This window comes from Mycteria americana, chromosome 2 (genome assembly GCF_035582795.1).
Source record: "Mycteria americana isolate JAX WOST 10 ecotype Jacksonville Zoo and Gardens chromosome 2, USCA_MyAme_1.0, whole genome shotgun sequence".
NCBI lineage: Eukaryota > Metazoa > Chordata > Aves > Ciconiiformes > Ciconiidae > Mycteria > Mycteria americana.
The window spans coordinates 110,695,094-110,715,522 of NC_134366.1; the positions used below are offsets into that span (position 1 = coordinate 110,695,094).

The following is a 20,429-nucleotide window of genomic DNA, read 5'->3' on the forward strand; positions in this document are numbered from 1 at the left end:
GAGACAGCCATATATTAAAGTTTCACTCCACGTAAATGGAATGTCACTCTTTTATAACTACAGTCCACTATGATAATCCTCTTGGAATGCATTAATTATCATCCACCAGATAAGTGTCAAAAGCTACATTCCTAAAGGATTATCAATTCCCACCCAATTTCTACTGCAGCTGAATAAGGAAGAAGAAAAGTTAGTGGAAAAAGAAGCATCATCAAGAAGCTCTTAGTCTTCCCACAGTTATTCTCTACTCAGAATGAAAATACGGCCTTTCGAAACAGCTCAGCTATTCATATAGCTTTCATCACAACTGCACAAGTAGGAGAGGCAGTGACATGGTATCTGCGTTGAAATAGGAAAGATTTTGTCCTGTAGATTCTTTCATTATATAGCGATATTCTTCTTAGAAGTATAGGGAGAAAAAAAGAAAACCTTTCACTGCTAGAAGGCTTCAATAAAGACCTCAAAAACATAAAATAACAGCCTTTCTTCTTCAAGTTAAGGTACTTTTAACCATTATACCAAATGATCTTCTACTGCATTTTATTTTTATTAATTCCTTTTTTTTTTTTTTTTTGCTATGCCTTCATTTTTCTACTGTTGAAGAGAACTGAACTCAAACAAAACTCTCAAAAAAACTTCCGTGAAAAACTTGTTCAACTACACAGGCAGGAAAAGCTATAGAAAAAGTAAAGTGTTCCAAAGATATGGAGTGAGACTAAAAACCAAATGGAAAGAAAATTTGTCTTTTGTGGAAAAAAGTTACACAGCCACACCCCTCCAAATATACACAATTATTAAGATTGTATGTGGCTTTTTTATAGGCTTCTGGTTGTAGTTCACTACTTTTTATTTGGGTAACTTTGTGCAATCTTGCCATTTGTGAAAAATTCAGTCCATCCAACCTCACAATAATAAAACAGTATGTAATCGATTGAGAAATACACGCGCATCCAAATACATGAATGGGTAATACTGTTTAAACCAGCATCACAAATTGTCCCGTGGGTCTAACATTATGCCTACAACCTCGTTAATCTTGGAAACCGAGGTGGAGATGGGATAGGAGAATTCTTCATTCAAAGTGAGGCCAAGTGCACAGGAAAGTTAGTTGTGAGCCTCTTCATGCTGCTTTTGCCTCTGAGTCAGCAACGAAACGATACCCCTGCATAGCAGTACGCAGTATTAGTACTGTTTTATTTACAATTTCTATATTGTAACTGTTTTTAGGGGTATTGTGCCGGGCCCTGTACAGGAGCTGAGGGAAGCAACCCATTGAAAGGGCTCATAGTCTAAAGACACAATGAGAGTAAACTAATAGTAGCGAAAGCATAATGTTGAACAACTCACACACATGGTAACAATACCGTGGAATAAAGGCCTTTTATTCCCCAAACTAGGACATTTCAAGCCATTAAGAATATTGATTTTTTACTACATTTGTTGCTATCACTGTGGGGCACCATGCAGGTGGAAATGCTGTGCAATTTTTCAGATGAGACACTTTTGGCAGATTCCTGTAGCACATTTTCCAAAAATAAGGATGTCCTGGTAAAATTCCAGTATTTTTTAGTTACATTATGCTTATCTGGGTTTCCCCTACAGTTTAAACAGAAAATTACATTAGTCATGTAATGTTGTTGCTCTCTGTTGAAAACCCTACAAGTTTCACCTCAGCTACGGCTGGTTTTCAGTGGGAAGCAAAGTCTTCTGGATGTGCTAGAAGACTGTAACAGGTTTCAACATCCTTTGAGATAGGAGATGCTATAGAAAGATTAAGTCATTACAGTAAATTTGGAATTGCTGAGGGAACTGGAATGCTGAATTGCAAGGCACATTCCTTGTTTCTTCCTGGACAGGAGTAGTCAGTATTTATCAGCAGGCACCCATGGATCTGAAACCAATCAGACCTCTGCCCCACCTTGTACAACAGTAATAGCGGATCTTCCCACTATCACGGAGATAGGATGAGATTCTGGGTTTTGTTTGTTTAGCAGGGCTTTTAAAATGAAAACTTTGGGACATCTGCGGGTGCCTTGTATTATATTAACACATGCACCTCACTGTCGCCTGTCTTAACAGTGTGTTGTCACATTTGCAGTTTGGGCAAGACAGAATTGCTCATCTTCCCCTCACAGCCCATCTGGTTTCTCCCAAGCTGCTCAGGCGACAACACTCTAAAGAAAAAGCGATGTTATCAGGGGCACGTACCAATATATATCACATATTGCAGCATGTTTTGTCATTTACAATGCATCATAAAAAGTTACATCGCATCTGACCTACAACATGATGTAATGTAAAAAGACATGCTTACATTGAACAACGTTACATTACTCAAAAATCGGAATTTAAAGAAATAAGCATGGGGGGTGTCTATTTATTTATTTGGAATGCTATAAATTCTGACAGACATTAAGTCAGCCAAGAAAAAGGGGGAGGTGGAGTAACTAAATATTTAACTGCATGGCTGCTTAGTCACTTGCTAATGCCATTTTTTACAAACAAAAAGAACTAAATAACACACTATGAGATCTGTTGTACATCTTCAATATTAAACACAACAGATGATATAATCACAGAAATAATACCAGTAACTTTGAAGGTGTAAAACCGTAGTCAATTGTCTTCATGTTTTCCTACTAAAACGTGCAACGATTGAGCTGTGAAAATGCATTTTAAGTCTTTCTGTTGGATTTTTAACAGCAAGAGCACAAAGCAGAGTTCTCTATACATTCCACAGATCTGCTTTTTAAGAATCAACATGGTGCACACCATGTGAACTGTCACATTAATAACCCTATGCTGATATTCAAATTTTCTGTCTTAAGCTAAAGAAAGATTGAATACCCTGCTGTTGTGTGGCCAAGATTGAAGAGGTGTCTCACTGACATTGTTCAAAGTTTATGAAAATATATGAATGCTCAAATGTCATTGGCTTTGCGCCTCCAACAGACTGTGGTTTTATGAGAAATCAGTCTTTTAATCAAAATGATTGAATACCTTAAGGTCGAATCCAAAGATATCAGTTAATATCTAGAAACGTGCTATTTCTGCAAATTTTGCCAAGCCGTACATATTGTGGTGCATTTTAAAGTGTTAATTTGTGCATTCCATATTGAAAATTGATCTTGAGTTTTAGCTTTTTGTCAAGCAAAAACATATGGTTACAAGCTCTATGCATTTTATGTGACGGCTGTTGAAGCTGTCACGTGCAAACTTGATAACCGATGTGACACATACGCAAATAATTTGCTTGTTTAGTAACAATTCAAAGATTCATTATTCATGCAAAAACACGTTTTTTAAAAATGATCAGATGGAAGTAGTCTTCATTTTGCACAATCTAGTCTCATTGGTGTGCAAACACAGATAAAATAAAGCTGGGAACTAAGTGGTATTAAAACAAATCCAAGAATATGGGTATTTTCAGATAATTATTGAACCAGATGGTGTTTTTTGTTAATTCTGCCATCAGTCTGAGAACTTGATGTCTTACATCTGCACTTGGTAAAATAAATTTTGCCACTGACATTATTTCAGTTTTCTTAAAATATTTCAATCAGTTTTACACCAAGATTTGCAAACATCTGCCATTCTACAGGACTGTGAGATGAAATTATTTGAAAAAATTCTGTTAAGAAAACACTTACCCTAAATTTAACTTAGGCTTAGCACTTCTGCTGCTAAACTGTCTGAATTACTACTTTATGAATATTATAAATAAAATGCTAATCAGGTGCCAAAATACTGCTACCTTCAGTTTTGAGAGGAAGACTCTATATAAATCAATGAAGAGCTGCAGGTTCATTTGGGGATGCCATCTTGGGATTTTACAGTCCCTTACTTTGCTTTCTTAAGGTTGAGAGGTTAGAACTTCATTGGCACAGAACTAATGAAAACCTCCTCCCTGGCCTCTGTAAGAGTAAATAAACAAAAATAAAAAATACTGGAATATGTGACCAATCTATTAAGATCTACTTTAAATCAATGGATATAAAAGTAATCCAAACAGTCTTCTAACCTGCAGCTATGTTATTCACCCTAATAGAACTCCTCATAAACATTATCGCTCAAGTATTGTACCTCATAAACAGATGTGCTCAATCACTTATGCACGTTTGACACCATATATAGCATTTAGATACTTCCTTTCTGTGATCTAAATCACAGCCTTTCTTGAAAATTCAACTGTAACAGGCAATAAAATTGTAGAGCTGGCTTAACTACTCCAGTGCTCTACTTCTACGGCAAATCCCAAATAAGACCACTTTTTCACATACGACATAATAGATAAACTCCTCTTTTTCAAGTAAATGTACGCTCTGTGTACAAGCTGCACCCTAGCAATCATCAGACTAGCTTCAGAGGCACCATGTGTAATGGCATTTTATTTATACCAAATATCATTATTGTGTGAACTTATTTATGAATTCTGCAACAGCTGCAGTAAAATCCCTAACGCGTTCGCTAGTTGGTGAGGTTTTATTACGGTGCTTTGCTATGCTAGCACCTTTGTGTGGGTAACACAATAGAGCGCGCCTGACCTGGCAGACCAGTGAAAGTCTTCTGTAGCATGCACTTGAGACATACGGGTTTGATTCCCAGTCCTAAGCTCCTGCGCCCTGGTCTGAGAGGAGATAGGAACACCTCTGAGTAAGACTGTATTTAAGAGTAACGACTCTGCGGAAGAACTAGGAATCCTACGTGAAAACATGCAGACTTTCTCTGGTAGGGATCCTTTATAAAGGCTTCCTTCAATGCCTCTTTCTTAATGAGAAATGGGAGGGATTGCCAAGGGTTGTCTGCAAAAGGGAAATTTCTGGGAGAACTGGTATGTCTGTGTGTATGAGCATAATGTGAGGATAAAGCCTATTTATCTGGAGACAGATCCAAATCTCCTGAAGTGAACCTAGAGATAGATCGGACCTTCTGTGGTGCACTGATTTATCTTGCTGTAAGATGGGAAGTACAGCACAGTACTCCACAAAGACTTTTTTACTGCATTTAAGCTGACCAACGGGAGGGTGCCACAACACACACCCACACACCAGCATTTTGGTCCTCAGTGCTCCAACCTGGGACCCACTTTGGGGAGCATCCTGAAACCCCCGAGCGGCTTAGATGCAAACGTTGCCTTTGTACAGGAAACCAGGGCACTCTGGGAAGTAGAAGAAAAGGGGCACATGGGAGTACGTCTGGGGCCAGATATTCCCCGACACAATGTTGGGACACATCTCGGGTATTTCTGCCTGGGACCTGAGAAGTGCCCCAGGGTCCCCAATTTACATGTAGCATTTGTTATTTCCCAAGCTGAGAACAACCAAGTGGGGGGTGAATTATAGAAATTGTAGACATTCTCCTCAACGAAAAGTGTGGAACACCCCATCTTCTCCCAAAGCAGAAAATACTACCTGTTTGAATATTTTAAATCAGCTTTAAAATCATTCACATGGGCTTTTTTTAGGGTACAGAAGCCTATGGTTGTTGACTGTTTGTTTTTTATGTTAGTCTTTTTTTAATCTTTTGGTTGCCTCTAATAGCTTGAGGCATGCAAGCTGGATAGAAGCAATATGAATAAATGTATTAAAAATATACTCACTATATTTTGAGGTAAATAACATTTTACTATCACTAGGTAGCTAATTTAAAAAATATACGTATAAAAGTTAATTTGTAGATATTAATTGAATACTATTTTAATGTTATTCCCATCCAGTATCAGACAGTTGGTTTAAAAAAAGTAAAAAGACTGTGATATGGAATGTCTTTTTTCCTTTTATAGACTTGGCAAAGACCATCAGTTTATGGCCTGTTTCGTTTCTTGCCAGTAGACAGCACTGAAAGTTATAAAACTAAAACAATTGCTTTCATTTATATCTTTTCCTGATTACTCTGATAGCTGAAATGTCTGAAGAAGTTCAGATTCTGTAAAGCCTGTCACATTATAGAAACATGTCTCTTTAAACTAAATGTGAAATTCCAGTAATTGAAGTGATAAATCTACTGTTTTTGCTGGGGTACTTTTGATGAGAACTATAGTAGTAAATTAGAAATTATTCTCTGCTGTTATATCATGGTAAAAGCCTTTCCATTATCTGTTGTCAGTCACTAGGTATGGGCAAATAACTCAGTTGTCAATCTAACTGTGAAACCTTAAGTTCTGGGAATAATCAATAACGAAAAAAACCAAAAACTCTCTATTATCTTCATGTAATTCTTTAGACAATTTGAAGTTGTTTTTTCCCTTTTTACTTCTGCACATCTCATTTATTCACAGATATATTGGATATCTTAGAATATTTCATTTTTTATAGCAAGTTACATGTCAGCTTGTTTTCAAATGGTATATGAGAGTTACATTTCAATAAGGCTAAGCAGCTCTACCTGTGTGTCTAAATGCAATTTTACACATGATACAGACTTAATTAAATTAGCAGTAAAAGCCACCTACATTTTATTATTGATTTTTCAGCTATACTATTTATTGCCTAATATTTCTATTTTAAAAGTCCATGATTTTTTGCTCTTTCAAAGATTCATGTAAACATCATTTGAAAGACCACAACAAATCTGAACAGCAACACAAAGATCAAATATTATATGCTGTATACTTACATTACAATCTGGTTAAAAAAAAAGCAAAAGCAAACCATGGTGCCAAGATAAACCTTCGCAGCCTTGCTTGGTACGAGAGACGGAAGCAAGCAGCTCAAGTAGTTCTTCGCTCTGACACTTACTCATTCTGTGACTGCTGCTGTATCAGGTAATCTTGCCCTGCCTCATTTCATCAACAGGTAATATCGAAGAAAAAAACCCAAAAAAGACAACACAACCAACCTCAACTCATGATCACCAGCTAGACTGCTAAAAAGATTCATCAGTGTTGGGAAGCTGTGCAGGGATGTGTGGCTGGAAATACCATTTTTAACATTTCTAAAATAATCTTGTATTACTTATTTAGAAGATAACTCGACTAAATGGCTGGCATAGTGTTGGAGAAATATCTTCCTGTTCATATTTACAAGTAAATTGTTCAAAACCTTTTGATCTAGGATGAGTTCCAGCCACAGAATTTGGACTGAAATATGCAGTCAGAGAATGTCTAAATAGAGCATTTTTTTCCCTCCTGATTTTAGCATATAATGGAAATCGGTGTCATTTGTGAAATTCGGATGCAGGTGCAAATTCCAAGTCCTGGAAATTTAAGAGGTTCAAATTCAAGTTTCTGAATCAGTCCCAACTCTATTTTATGTATTTTAGAGAGGGAGAATTACTTGCAAGTACGAGATGAAGACTACTGTTTCAGCTGTGAGTTTGACCTTCTAATATTAGAATAGGTGAACAAACGATGATTAAAATGTTTGAAACTTTAACTAAAATCAATCAATGAGAACCAAAGAAAACACACACAAAACTGCGCTTAGCAACTTTCTCAGTAACTGCTGAGAATATTAACAAAACTTAATAAATTTATATACTGCAATTTTGTGTGCTTGAAACAGTGCTGTATAAGAACAACAAAAAGAAAAACTGCTCATAAAGGAACAGATTCTTGGGTTGCTCCACTTTAAGCCCAGATTCTACCAATTTAATATTGTGCAGTACAACTTGCTTTGGTACCCAAAGAACAAAGTCTCTTTGATTCACAGGATAAGGCATACAGAGAGCACAAAATACAAACTACTAGTCCAACTTTCTCTTTGGACTTGCTTTTGAAGGGAGAGGGAAAGGAAGAGTGGATGAGGAAAATGAGCTGAAGTAAAAATTTTGTATCTGAAAACCAACTTACTTAATATTTTTCTTGAAGGAAGGAGGTGTAAGAGACCAGAAGACATGCAATATGAGAAAGGACTACTGAGGCTGTAGTTCAAATTTTTCCTTAAATACTCTTAGGATAAGAAGGGGCATAACAGCTTTTCAAAAGAAATTAATATGTAACTGCAAAAGCACCTACTTTGAAACATAAGCCATGTGCATAGTTTCCCCATAACATTTATATGAACGTGCACAGAACAAACTTGCCTAAAATTACTCACATACTATTAAATCAAATTTTCTCTTTAAATCAACCATTTAAAATGGATCTCAGCTCATATGTAGATCTACAGCACAGAAAAATTGCATGAATCTTCAGTTATGAACTAAAAAATAGCAAACATGGAGAAATAAAGTGCCTCCCCAAAACTCAGGAATATGTAAAAAAATTATTGCCAATGTATTTGAACTCTCTCATTTTTTCCTTTACTATTTTAATTTTATTGTTCCAAACAGTAACTGGCAAATATTGGTAAATGCAAATATAAATTCTATGTTGAATGAAGCATTTACTTTACATAAATTACTGTAAAAGTAAGAAATTAGCTATTTAAACCACAAGACTGCATTGATAGTAAACCATAGCCAGTGTGTCACACTGAAAATGTACCACTCTCTTAATAACTTGAGCTAATTCAGAAAACTCCTCTCTGCATTCTGTTTTGAGTTTTTTAGTTTCCTGTTATTTATTTACAAGCAATTTCTCAATGTGACTGCCACAACAGTAGAGAACCACCATGCAGGAGTTCCCAAGCGTAACTGGAAGAAACATTTTACTTTCATGTGAGCGTGTACCTCCCAGAAATGACGTGCTCTAGCCATCTACTGTATGTTTTTGGAAAACATATACAATTTCATAAGCAAATGATAAAATGCTAACCTTTGGTAAAATACAAGTGACTCTGAAAGCTCCATTAGAATCTCTGGAGGGGTTTCTTTACCGTGCCCGAGTTTGCCTTGGTGGAAGGTGGGATGTGACAAGGAAAAGATCATGATTACCTGCTTCTCAGTTGCTCAGAGCTGACATAAAAGTGCTGACTGGTACAACAGGCACAAAATCTTACACAGCCAAAGGCTGTGGGAAGCACTTCTCACAATCCCTGCCTTGTTCCTACTCTCCTCCCTGCCCACTGTACATACTGCTTGTCCTTCCATCACTGTCATCTCTCTCCCAGTGGCCCCAGTGTCCTCTCTGGCTATGGCCTTTATCAGCAAGCTTTATACTACAATTTACCTAGTTACAATGAAATCCATCTAGTTGCACTAGAGCTACTCCTAGAACACAGGTGCACTTAACTTGCTTTAAACTAGGTTTACACCAATTTAGCTATACATTGCAGATTATACAATCATGAAGAATAAAAAGGCAAATGGAGAGGGTGGAGAAAGGAGAGATGAAGGTTAAAACAAACACAAACAATTAATACCACTGTACAGTGAGGAGATAGTTCTGATACTTCAGTAGAGACTGAAGTAAAGGAAAAGAGAAACAAGTCAATGAAATGAATTGTAGAGGGAAGTGAGTTTCAAAAAGGGAATGAAACAAACCAAGATGGGATGCGTGAGCTCCAATGCATCTGAAGGACTGGTCTGAGGTTCTTTCCTTCTTTCCTCTTCTGTGCTTACCTTCTGTTTACCTAGCAGTGGTACCTGTAAGTTAAGTCCATGATGCATTCTAGGACATTGTGTCCCAGAGCACCACTGTGATGAAAAACACACTACCTTTTGTGTCCCCCCCTTTTTTTTTAAATCTTGCTTAATAAATTAGTCACTTATGGTTTTCATAAAGCTGATGCAAAGCTTAACAGAAGACTGAAATCTAGCTATCCAAATTGTAGTCTACAAGACAATTCTGTTTGGCTGAGGAAGATATGTCCCATCACATAGCATGAAAAGGTTTTCTTGCCATCTGGCTCCTGAATAAACTGTTATACTATAACCTAGTGTCTGTTTGTCAAGAAGCTTGATAGTCTGGTTTAAATTATAACCTGTTTTCATTTTAATTCTTTTTTCTTCATGTTGGCTGAGAGTTGCCATGACTGGTTCCTGCCTAGTGATGCTCCCTGGAAATTCTGAGAAAATCCACGCCAGCTCCTTTTGCATCATGTGAAATTGAAAGAAGAATAAAAAGTGCTCATTGTAAAAAAAAAAAACAAACCCAAATTGAAATGTAATTCAGATGCAGCAGGATGGTGGAAATCGGCATGTATACATCATGTACTGTTAAAAGTACACTCACATTTGAGACTGCAAAAAAAGGTTAGAAAATAGAGAGCTGAATGACTAAAATTTACCTCTCCACAGACTCCAAAGCCAAACTAATGAAGTTCTGAAGTCTTTTATGAAGCAAAATTTATTGTATAAATTTTTTTCTATTGAAATATAATTAATAACAGTCGTGACACTGACAAAAAAGCCCCAAACTCTTCCTTTAACACAGTATCAGTAATCATGTTCATACATTATAATGTAGGATTGAACAGGCATTTGGACTATTAGAGGTTAGAAAATGCACAAAATGGAGACTGTTGCATGGGGAATGTATTGAAAAAAGATGTACAGAAGAATTTTTTTCCACAGGAAAAAACCTTAAAATAATAAAATGACTGTCTCTTTATTGTGGCAGTAAATGTGGCAACTTTCAAAGCTAAAACATTAGCACCTATTTAAGCATAAGATTTTTTTTTAACTGTACTAGAAAAAAACAATTAACAAGATAGTCCTTTTACACATAGTCTCACACAAATAAACAAACCATGCTTTCTGAAAAGCAGGAAACAGAAGTAGTCATGGGGCAAAAAGGAAAAAAAAAAGGTCAAAATTTTAGTGTCTCTCCATAGGTGGGAATTGAGAGAAAAGACACATGATAAAATATTCTTCAATGAAGACTTCACACTTCAGTCATCAATAAACAGAGTTCACAATGGGGGATTATGATATTCACAGCCTGTGGTACCATAACTTAGAATTAGCCCTTCTTAAGTCAAAAGAACAACTTGGGATGAGTAAGATGCAATTCAGTGTTAGAATGCAACTCATGGTTTGGCCCACTCTACGCTTCCCTAAAGAAATGTGGCTTTGAAGAAGTCTCTTCAGTCAGTATTAATAGTGGCTAAAAATCAAATTTAGTCTCCTCAGTTCCATTTACCTCAGGATTTGATTTCTGATCCACTTCATATGTCATTCATGTTAATGACTTCTTTTCTTTACCTTCATACCTTAATTGGAAATATCCTTAAGGATGGGAAATTCTTATGCCAAAATTTACATGTATACTATTAAACTACAGACCCAAGCAACAGCATAAAGCTTATGCTGCAAACTGAATAACTTTAACTTTTGCAATCTCTGTTTTTGTAAGTTTAACGATGACAAGTTGATAGCACATTATACTCAAATAAACTGAGCTTCAGGGTAAAGAATAAGTTTATGGTCTTTTCGCTCTTTTGTCTGGTGTCTAAAGAAGGTACACGAAGTCTCTTGAGTCTGTTTCTGTCTTTTTTTATGGCGATTTTGTAGATTTTTACCTTAGACATAATATTAAGAAAGTCAATTTTGGTCTTCCTGAGCTTGGCTGAAGGACAATGGAAAAACACAGAAGGTAAAGAAACCCTTTGGAATACACAAATTCAGGATTGCATCTCTTTAGGCAAAGTTGGACTGTGGAGTCCATGTTCTGACTTGGGGATGGTTAGGGGCGAGCTTCACACAACAATAAAACTGACAACTTTTGAAATGTCACGCAGGCTTAGGGTTCTGGTTCAAAACAAAATCACAGTTTTACAAAGCTAATCTTTTGCCCTCTTAGTCTCAAATAAAATTTTTTGAGAGAAGCCACTTTCATGATTTTTCTTACCTCCAAACTGTAACTGGTAGAGCTAAATTTGACCCTGAATGAAAAGAAGGGGCTTGAAGTAACCTACATATCAATATGGATGCCTAACAAACATTCACCAGTTTTGAAATAAGGGTTTAAATCCTTCTTTTAGTGGAGATGGTGCAAACAGCACCTAATTAACATACAAGTTCTTCCTGTTAGAAATGTCACTGTATGGAATCACTCACAAGCCATGTCCACTAGTCAATCTGTCCGGCTGATACTGGCAAAGCCTACTATACTTAAAATAAACCTCCAAGCCATAACTTGTGGCTTGAAGTGCAAATCACAGTACACTGTATTTTACACTACTTAGATGCAGATTTCCTAAATGTATTTGGAAAAACTTGCCCAAAGCTTTTGCCTGCTGAAGAAATTAGCACCTTCAGTTCCACTCACGATTTGTTCATGAAAACATTAATGAACAAAGCAGGCCAGAATCTCTCTACCTCTTTTGCCGTATTTACCACAGAAAAAAAGAGAGGGTCAGTGATCTACCTTTGTAATTTAAACTGCAGTATTTGAGATAAGTTGTGGCACTCTGAAGAGCTGGGAAGGAAGTGTCCTTCAACTGTAACCTATTGCTCCTAGACTGAAAGACAGCAAAATTTAGTATGTGGGTACTCTCAAAAGTGAGGACTGTTCATCCACATGCCACTGGAATAACCAAACAGTCTAAAGGGACTTTCCATAAGGTAAATCTGGCCAAACATATAGGAAGGGTAATAAAATATTACCAAAATATTAATCAAAACTGTTTATATGCACTTTGACTTTCTCCTACTAATAAGTAGCCTGTCCCCCCGTGACATTTAAAGAGACCTACTCCCTAAAAAAGAAAAGGATTTCTGTCTTGAGTACATATTAGTAAATGACATATCCCGCTTTTTCTTATGTACTTTGGTCACAAATGAAACAGCTACTATTGACTGCATGCATATCCTTAAATTATGGTAACTGTTACCGTAATTATTATACACACATAGACACATACATATATGATAAATAACTCTAATCACTGGGTATCAGTGTCTCATTGTGGTGAGCATGATCAGTTCCCTCAGTTGTCTTTCAGATTCTCTTGAAATTGAGTCAGATATCGTACTATCAATTACACTAATAGTTCATTTTTGAAGGTTTTTCCTCCGAAACATGCAAGCCAGAAATCTCCTTATATTAAGCCACTAAATCAGATGTTAGCTTAAGGGAAACAATGTAGCCCACATGCCTACAGAATGATCCCAAGCCTTGAACCCTGATGGTCTTTTATCTACAAAACTGTCTATGACTGCACCTACTGCCACCCAGCTCAGCAACAGTACATTCTTGCACAGAATTTTGGCCATATATGCCAAATTATATGCCAAGCAAGTATTTTCAAAGACATCACTTTTCATTTGTATCTAATAATACAAACAGGTTCTACAGCAAGCATTTTTGTTGGTTTTTGACAACAATATATACCTATTGTCCTCTACAAACTCTTTTATTTTCGTATAGAAAAACACTTACAATTATTCTTTCTTTGGAAGTAACTATCATCGCTACTCATCTTACTTTTTACAGGAAAAAAAGAGAAAGAAAGCAGGTAAAACTCTATGCTTTTATTCTTTCTTATATCCTCATAAGAGAAGGAGTAAATGAAAACTGAAAGCTAGTCAGTAACAGGGCCACTGCTTAGAAACTCCTTTCTTACTTCTCCGTTCAATACACTAACATACACTGCTTTTGCTGAATAGAAGTAATGTTTTTTGTATATGCAGACAGGTGACTTAAAAATCAGCAATCTGGTACCCAGTTTCACCCTTTGAAATCTGGGTACCAGATGAGTACAACCACGTAAGTTCAGAAACAACAAACAACCTTAGCTCTCAGATTTGTTGGTGCTATTTCTTCCAGTGAGACTATCACACTGCTATAGCAAGCCACAGTATTTAATTGTTGTTCAACTTTTTATGTTTAATGGTGGTATAAAAAAAGAAAGCGAGACTAGAGGAAAAACAGGACTTTTACTAAGCTGATATTGTCCCCTCTAGTTTGCTTCCAGGCCCCTCAATTTCAATCCATGTTGTTCTATTTTGAGGATGTTTTCAGGTGCATTGAAGTGCACTTCGACAGATCCTTGAAGCACAACATGGATTGAAATGAAGTTGCCTGAAGATATTAGTAATAGAAATCTCTGACACAGCACTGTGCATTGAGAAATTGCTTGATACTTATTAGAAAGCACCATGATAATACACTACTTTTAATACAGAGCTCTATCAGAATGCATATAAAAATGTTGTTAAAAAATTTTGCAAAGGAAGCAGCAGGTTTGGGGAAGGAGGAGGGGAGTAGAAATGGGAAGATGAAGAGAGGAAGGTTTTAAGACACACATAAATACATACTTCAACAGGCAGCAGCAGTCCTCCTTCCTCCCCCAGTCCCCCAAGCCCCCCAAAATAAAACAAAAACAACCCCTAAGTGCACATTTACTTCATCATTTAAAGTTAATTGTTTTTTCCCACCAAGAAATTCAGGGAAAGAAAAGCAGGTAAAACTATAAAATATTACTTTTCCTGTTTTAACTCCAAAATCCCAGAGAAATGGACTGCAGAAAAAAAATTTTGAAAAGCAGTATAAAAATGTTTTTTGCCTCTGGATGAGAATTTCTTAAGTAAGATTTAGGCCAAGAATGTTTTTAATAGCTAGGCCATAAATCCAGTTGGCGGCCGGTCACAAACGGTGTTCCCCAGGGACCAGTATTTGGGCCAGTTCTGTTTAATATCTTTATCAATGATCTGGATGAGGGGATCAAGTGCACCCTCAGTAAGTTTGCAGATGACACCAAGTTGGGCAGGAGTGTTGATCTGCTTGAGGGTAGGAAGGCTCTGCAGAGGGACCTGGACAGGCTGGATCGATGGGCCGAGGCCAATTGTATGAGGTTCAACAAGGCCAAGTGCCGGGTCCTGCACTTGGGTCACAACAGCCCCATGCAATGCTACAGGGTTGGGGAAGAGGGGCTGGAAAGCTGCCCAGCAGAAAAGGACCTGGGGATATTGGTAGACAGCCGGCTGAACATGAGCCAGCAGTGCCCAGGTGGCCAAGAAGGCCAATAGCATCCTGGCTTGTATCAGGAATAGTGTGGCCAGCAGGAGTAGGGAAGTGATCGTTCCCCTGTACTGGGCACTGGTGAGGCCACACCTCGAATACTGTGTTCAGTTTTGGGCCCCTCACTACAAGAGAGACATTGAGGTGCTGGAGCGTGTCCAGAGAAGGGCAACGAAGCTGGTGAAGGGTCTGGAGAACAAGTCTGATGAGGAGCGGCTGAGGGAACTGGGGTTGTTTAGCCTGGAGAAAAGGAGGCTCAGGGGAGACCTTAACGCTCTTTACGACTACCTGCAAGGAGGTTGTAGCGAGGTGGGTTTCAGTCTCTTCTCCCAAGTAACAAGTGATAGGAAATGGCCTCAAGTTGTGCCAGGGGCGGTTTAGATTGGATATTAGGAAAAATTTCTTCACCAAAAGGGTTGTCAAGCATTGGAACAGTCTGCCCAGGGAAGTGGTTGAGTCACCATCCCTGGAGGTATTTAAAAGACGTGTAGATGTGGTGCTTAGGGACATGGTTTAATGGTGGACTTGGCAGTGCTAGGTTAACGGTTGGAGTTGATGATCTTAAAGGTCTTTTCCAACCTAAACAATTCTATGATTCTATAAATTCTTTCCTATTAAGCAGGTTCATAATGGAAGTACAGACAGACCTTCAACTGTCATGGAGCAAATAGTGATACCTCAATAAACTTGGCAACTATTTAAAATAGCCTTATGGGATTTAATTTTAAAGAAGGAGATTTTACCAGTTATGGGCCCAACCTAACTGATTATAAATTTCCCTTCCCTTCAGTAGATGTTCTCCCCAGTAGGGACGGCAGGAATATGGGGAATGCTTACTGTTCTAAGTCGCAGCTCTACAGCATGGATGCCCTGACCTATGCAAGACAACAGTGCATACATGCAGATGCATGCATGATAATACAATTCACAACTGCTTGACTTTCAGCTCTGGTAGATATTTTGCAGTGGCATAATTAGCTGTAGCACACAAGTCCTTGCTATTTACATGTGTTACCTAGATAAGCTATAGTAGCAATGGAGTTTTGCTGGGCGGGAACTGTCCATGAACAAACAAGATTAATAAATAAATAAATAATAAAAATAGGCTTTTTGTGGACAATTTGTAGTAGGAGATAATGATTCAAAATCACAGGATGCCCCGTATGGTATTGCACGTATGGGAGACTGGCAGACAGTCAGAGGATTTAACTGATTGCAGGCACCTGCTATTTAGGTCTTCTCCAAAGCTTTACTAACATAGCCCGAATGAGATTACTGCTGTTTCCCTGCTCCTAACTTAAGCTGAAACCTAATATATTAGAAGAAATATGCAACATTATTTTGCATGTGGACAAACAGTCATGAATCGGCTCAGCTGCCCACATCTAAGTGCCTAGTGGCATCTGAGGTGCTGATGGCATCTGAGGTGCTGAAGGCTATTTGAGAGGTCCACCTAGGGCAGACAGGCCAGAGGAGGCACTGGAGACCATGCTCTCCTGGAGAGGCAGTGGCAGATTGGAGGGCTGCTCCAGTCCAAGCATGTGAACTGCACGTGAGCAGCTGAGCCAGGTACCAATACAGATGAGGTTAGCAGAACTCAAATTGTGACCAATTTTTAGAATCCAGGCATTAGTTGTAAGGATTAACATACTGTCTTATTTTCACAGACTGTTTGAGCAGGCACATTTTTTACATTCAAATTGCTCTACACAAATCTCCGAATGTGTTTTAATGAATAACAGGAATTCTAATTTACCATATCTATGGGCTACGGTAAAAAGTCCTAAAATAAATATTCCACTTTTAAAAATAGTTTGCTATTTCTTTAAACTTCCTGTATTCAGAATAATTCCCACCTATGATGAGTGGGATCTCTTAATCTGATTCATGACGTGCCATACTATATGCTGAAAATTATTTTCAAATTTATTACTCTTTTGAGTCTTTTACAACAGAAAGCTTTGTTAACACATTTAGGACTATACTGTTCTTCCTGGGGAGAAAGGACAGTGGGATTTCTCAACCATGGATATGGAAACTATCCAAAATTGGACAGTCCTCTTGTAATGACTAAAAAAGTGCCATGTTCACAACTTTGGAAAGTTTCATATTATGTGTGGGAAGTCAAGCAGACTACCAATTAGAAATACTGAACAACTGGTATCCATCAGAAGGTCATGGTCAGACGCTGCAAACAGGGTAAGGAAATATGACTGTTAGGAATGGCAAATAATAGAGAGGGCAGAGGCCAAAAAAAAAAGAAAGTCGTAAAGTAACAGTGTAAAAATAAACCAGAATATGAGAAGATGGTGAGAAGAAAGAGGAAAAAAGTAAGAAGAAATGGACTGGACACGTAGGAAGAACGTAAAGGAGAAAGGCTAGAGGAACTATAAACAGCAGGGAGAGCATTCAATCAGGAATAGGAAAAAGAATGAGAGAGCAAGTTTAAAGAAAAAGTTAAATGAGTAAAAACAGAACAGGTGAAAGGAATAAGAAATGAACAGGCAGAAATGACAGAGGTAAGAGGAGATACAAAGGCAGCCCTGCCAGAAAAGAAAGACTACTGTAAAACAAGCAAAGAAAAAAAACAGTTGCAGGGTAGCCTTGCAGGAGGAGCCTTAAGGAAGAACACAACAATTGTGCCAATTGATCTGGGTTCCACATCAAAAAGGTGTGACCTCTTCACGGAACCTTACTACCCGTTTTTTAAAAGAGAAAGAGGGCAATACTAGCAATAACTAGCATAAGAAACAAACTACATTTCATCTGATTTATTAATTCCTTTTCCATCCAGAATTCTAAGAAATCCTTTCAAGAGAGTTTTTATTGTTAAAAATATTCATTTTAAAATGTAAACTTGCCTGCTTTTGCCTAATTTATTAAAAGCTCCCATTCAATTAACAAAATACAAGCCAAGTTTGGAAAAGGACTTGAATTAGTTTCTCTGAGCAGAAACTACAGACATACAACAGCTCCAAGTAAAATGGCACGGCCTTTTGTCTTAAAGACCAGAAATGCAACAGAAACAAAATATAATAAAAAATGAAAATTCAGGTACAGGAATTATGTATTTCATACTGAATAATTATTTCTGTACTGCCCGTAAATCCTCTCTGGTAAGCTGTGCATCTAAAACTCATCGAACTGCCAAGGGGTAAACGCAGCTCCATCCATCACACAGCCACTTGACAAATACATTCCATAATAGAAGTTTATTTTTATGGGAGGCTGAATCAAGGACTTTCCCATGCATACAAAAACTTGTCAAAATTATTTATGAGTCTTGCTGAGACACACAATATGTCATATCAAACTCCTATTTTCCTTCCAAGCACAGACTGTCAATATCTCTGCTACTATCAATAATGTGGAACACCGCTGCTATAGGCCCTCAGGATTTTGAGGTCATTTGCCCATCCTAGCCTGCTGCCAGATGCTGTCTCTAGCTGCAATGCAGCTGAGGAGAGGTGTATTTACAACCTCTATGAGGTGTAGTTAAGGTAAGCACTAGGGACTGCATTCAAAGGCTTTGCCAACATAAAATAAAATGGAAACATATGTTTGAAAAATTACGGTTGATTATAGCTGGAGTTATGAAAACAATGAAAAAAATTGCATTGGCCTCTTTCTAAATTAGAAAATCCAAAAGCTTACCAGCATTCTCTGGCATAATTAAACAAATAATCACTTCTGATGAATATGTTTGCACCTTTCTGAAACTATGCTAAGGAAATCCCACACATAACAAGGCGATTATTACCATTTCTGACCAGAAAGATAGTTTAAAATCTCATGAACTTTGCTAATAAGGAAGAGAAACTCATGAAATAGTGTTTATTTAACACAACCTGTGTTATTTGCAAAAAACCATGGGAAGTCTTAAAGCAAATACCAGCACTTTTGCCAGTGGGCCCAAGCACCCTGTGCAGAAAGCATTTAGCTTTCTGGAGGCCATATCCTCAGACCTGGTTCAGCCACGTCTTCTCTTTCAGCTCTATTGGTTTTTCTGCTGGCTGTTTTGCAAACACTACGCAATCACAGTATATCCTATCTGGGACAGCAGTTCCCCATACTTCAGTGGCTGAACTTGACTTATTAATATTTTGCATTAATATTTTGAACCTTTCTGGTATCGGCCCTTTCCTCGCCACGCTGGACTACACCTTTTGCCACCCCTGCTGCCACCGGCTCTGCAGCCGGTCTCACAGGGCTGACTCCACGTCTCCTCTGTGGATCTAACACCTGGCTGCCGCCAGCCACCTCTGCCTGCAGCTGCTCAGGTACCTCCACACAGCACTCCCTTTCCAGGACCACAACCCAGAAACAGCCACGGTGGCCCTGCAGAGCCAGCACGTGCCTCACAGAATTTGTGCGCTTGGGATATAGGCTGTGCCTCACCTGTAATGCACTCCTCCTCCCCAGCCAGGAGCCGCTCGTCGGTGATAACCAACAGATCTCAACTTGGGACAGATTTGCTCTGCAATTCATCTGCAAACTGATTATGGGCATGAATCCCCCCATGAAGGGGGACTCACATGGCACATGGCAGGAGGTTCTCCCCTCAAAAGCAAAGTTACGGATTCATCTCAGCCCAATAGCTGTTGGATGAGAAAGACTGCCATTTGGGAAGTCACTGAGCCTCTGATTCCTGTTAATTTTTAGCTGCCCTTCCATGAGTGATAGCATGCACTAGGGATAAACTATCCAAATCTGAGAGGAAGAATTTCTTCAATGAAAGCTCACAGTGGGAGGTTTATTTAGCTATTTCCTCAGACTTAACCATCATAGTAGAGGAGATCACATTGACACCACAATTAGCTTTGAAGGAGCTGGCTTGAGTACTGGAAAGAGTGTGGTGGCAGAAGCATAGACATCTGTGGCAAATTCACACTACGGAGAAGACAGAGGTACGGTGCTGCCAGGGTTACATTGCTTCCAGTACTGTATGCAGGACAGCAAAAAGTGCTGACACCAAGAGTTACTTTTGCAAAGCCCCAGTGTCTTCAGCAGCAAATATCCCAAATGTCCATCCAATGGCATCATTGTCCCACCCACTGAATTTGTTTTTTGAGCAGGTGGTTGGGAAAGTGCATAAGGCACAAGGCATTAATGTAAAAAATGCCTTACAGGTCCACTGTCATCAGTGCTATATCTACTTTAAATCTTATTTCCCAACAGCTATATTACCTGCTGTGGTTGGTACAGGTGGAAAGAACATGCCCAGGTGAGTTCATTTACTGTTTGACGGGCTGACAGCTCCCATGCACTCAGTTAACCTACTGCAGGGTCAGTTTATAGATCTTGAGGAGCTATGTGTAGCCTGGAAAACTTTTTGGGAAAATAAAATTGGAGAGATATTCAAAAGAAATAGGTAGGTGATGAGGTCTACAGGGTGGATTATTGTTTCCTACAAGTCTGTACAATGCCTGTCCCAAGAAATCAGAGATTTTTAAATTCTACCATCTCACAAACACCAACTTCTATAAGTACTAGTATAGAACATTGCTAAAATAATAATGAATAACGAGGAACATGACAACAATCTGATTGTCAAATTAGAGCTAACATTACAGAAAAGACTACACAAAAGCTTTTCTCATAATTTGTAACTGTTCCACTAGAATAGGTTTGCATTGTCTTCTTC

General features: G+C 38.2%; 1 protein-coding gene across 5 annotated transcripts in view; it reads right to left on the bottom strand.

Moving 5' to 3' along the window:
• The window catches only part of ZNF407 (zinc finger protein 407), a 355,293-nt gene that overhangs the window by 35,087 nt on the left and 299,777 nt on the right, over window positions 1-20,429 (bottom strand). Inside the window, exon 10 of one of the 5 annotated variants that reach the window (XM_075494276.1) lies at window positions 3,796-3,914. The exons of the other annotated variants lie outside the window; for them this stretch is intronic. Within the exon in view, the coding sequence (XP_075350391.1) occupies window positions 3,868-3,914 (47 nt within the window). The 3' untranslated portion in view covers window positions 3,796-3,867. Of the gene's footprint in view, window positions 1-3,795; window positions 3,915-20,429 lie in introns of those variants that run through there. 5 annotated transcript variants of the gene reach the window in all.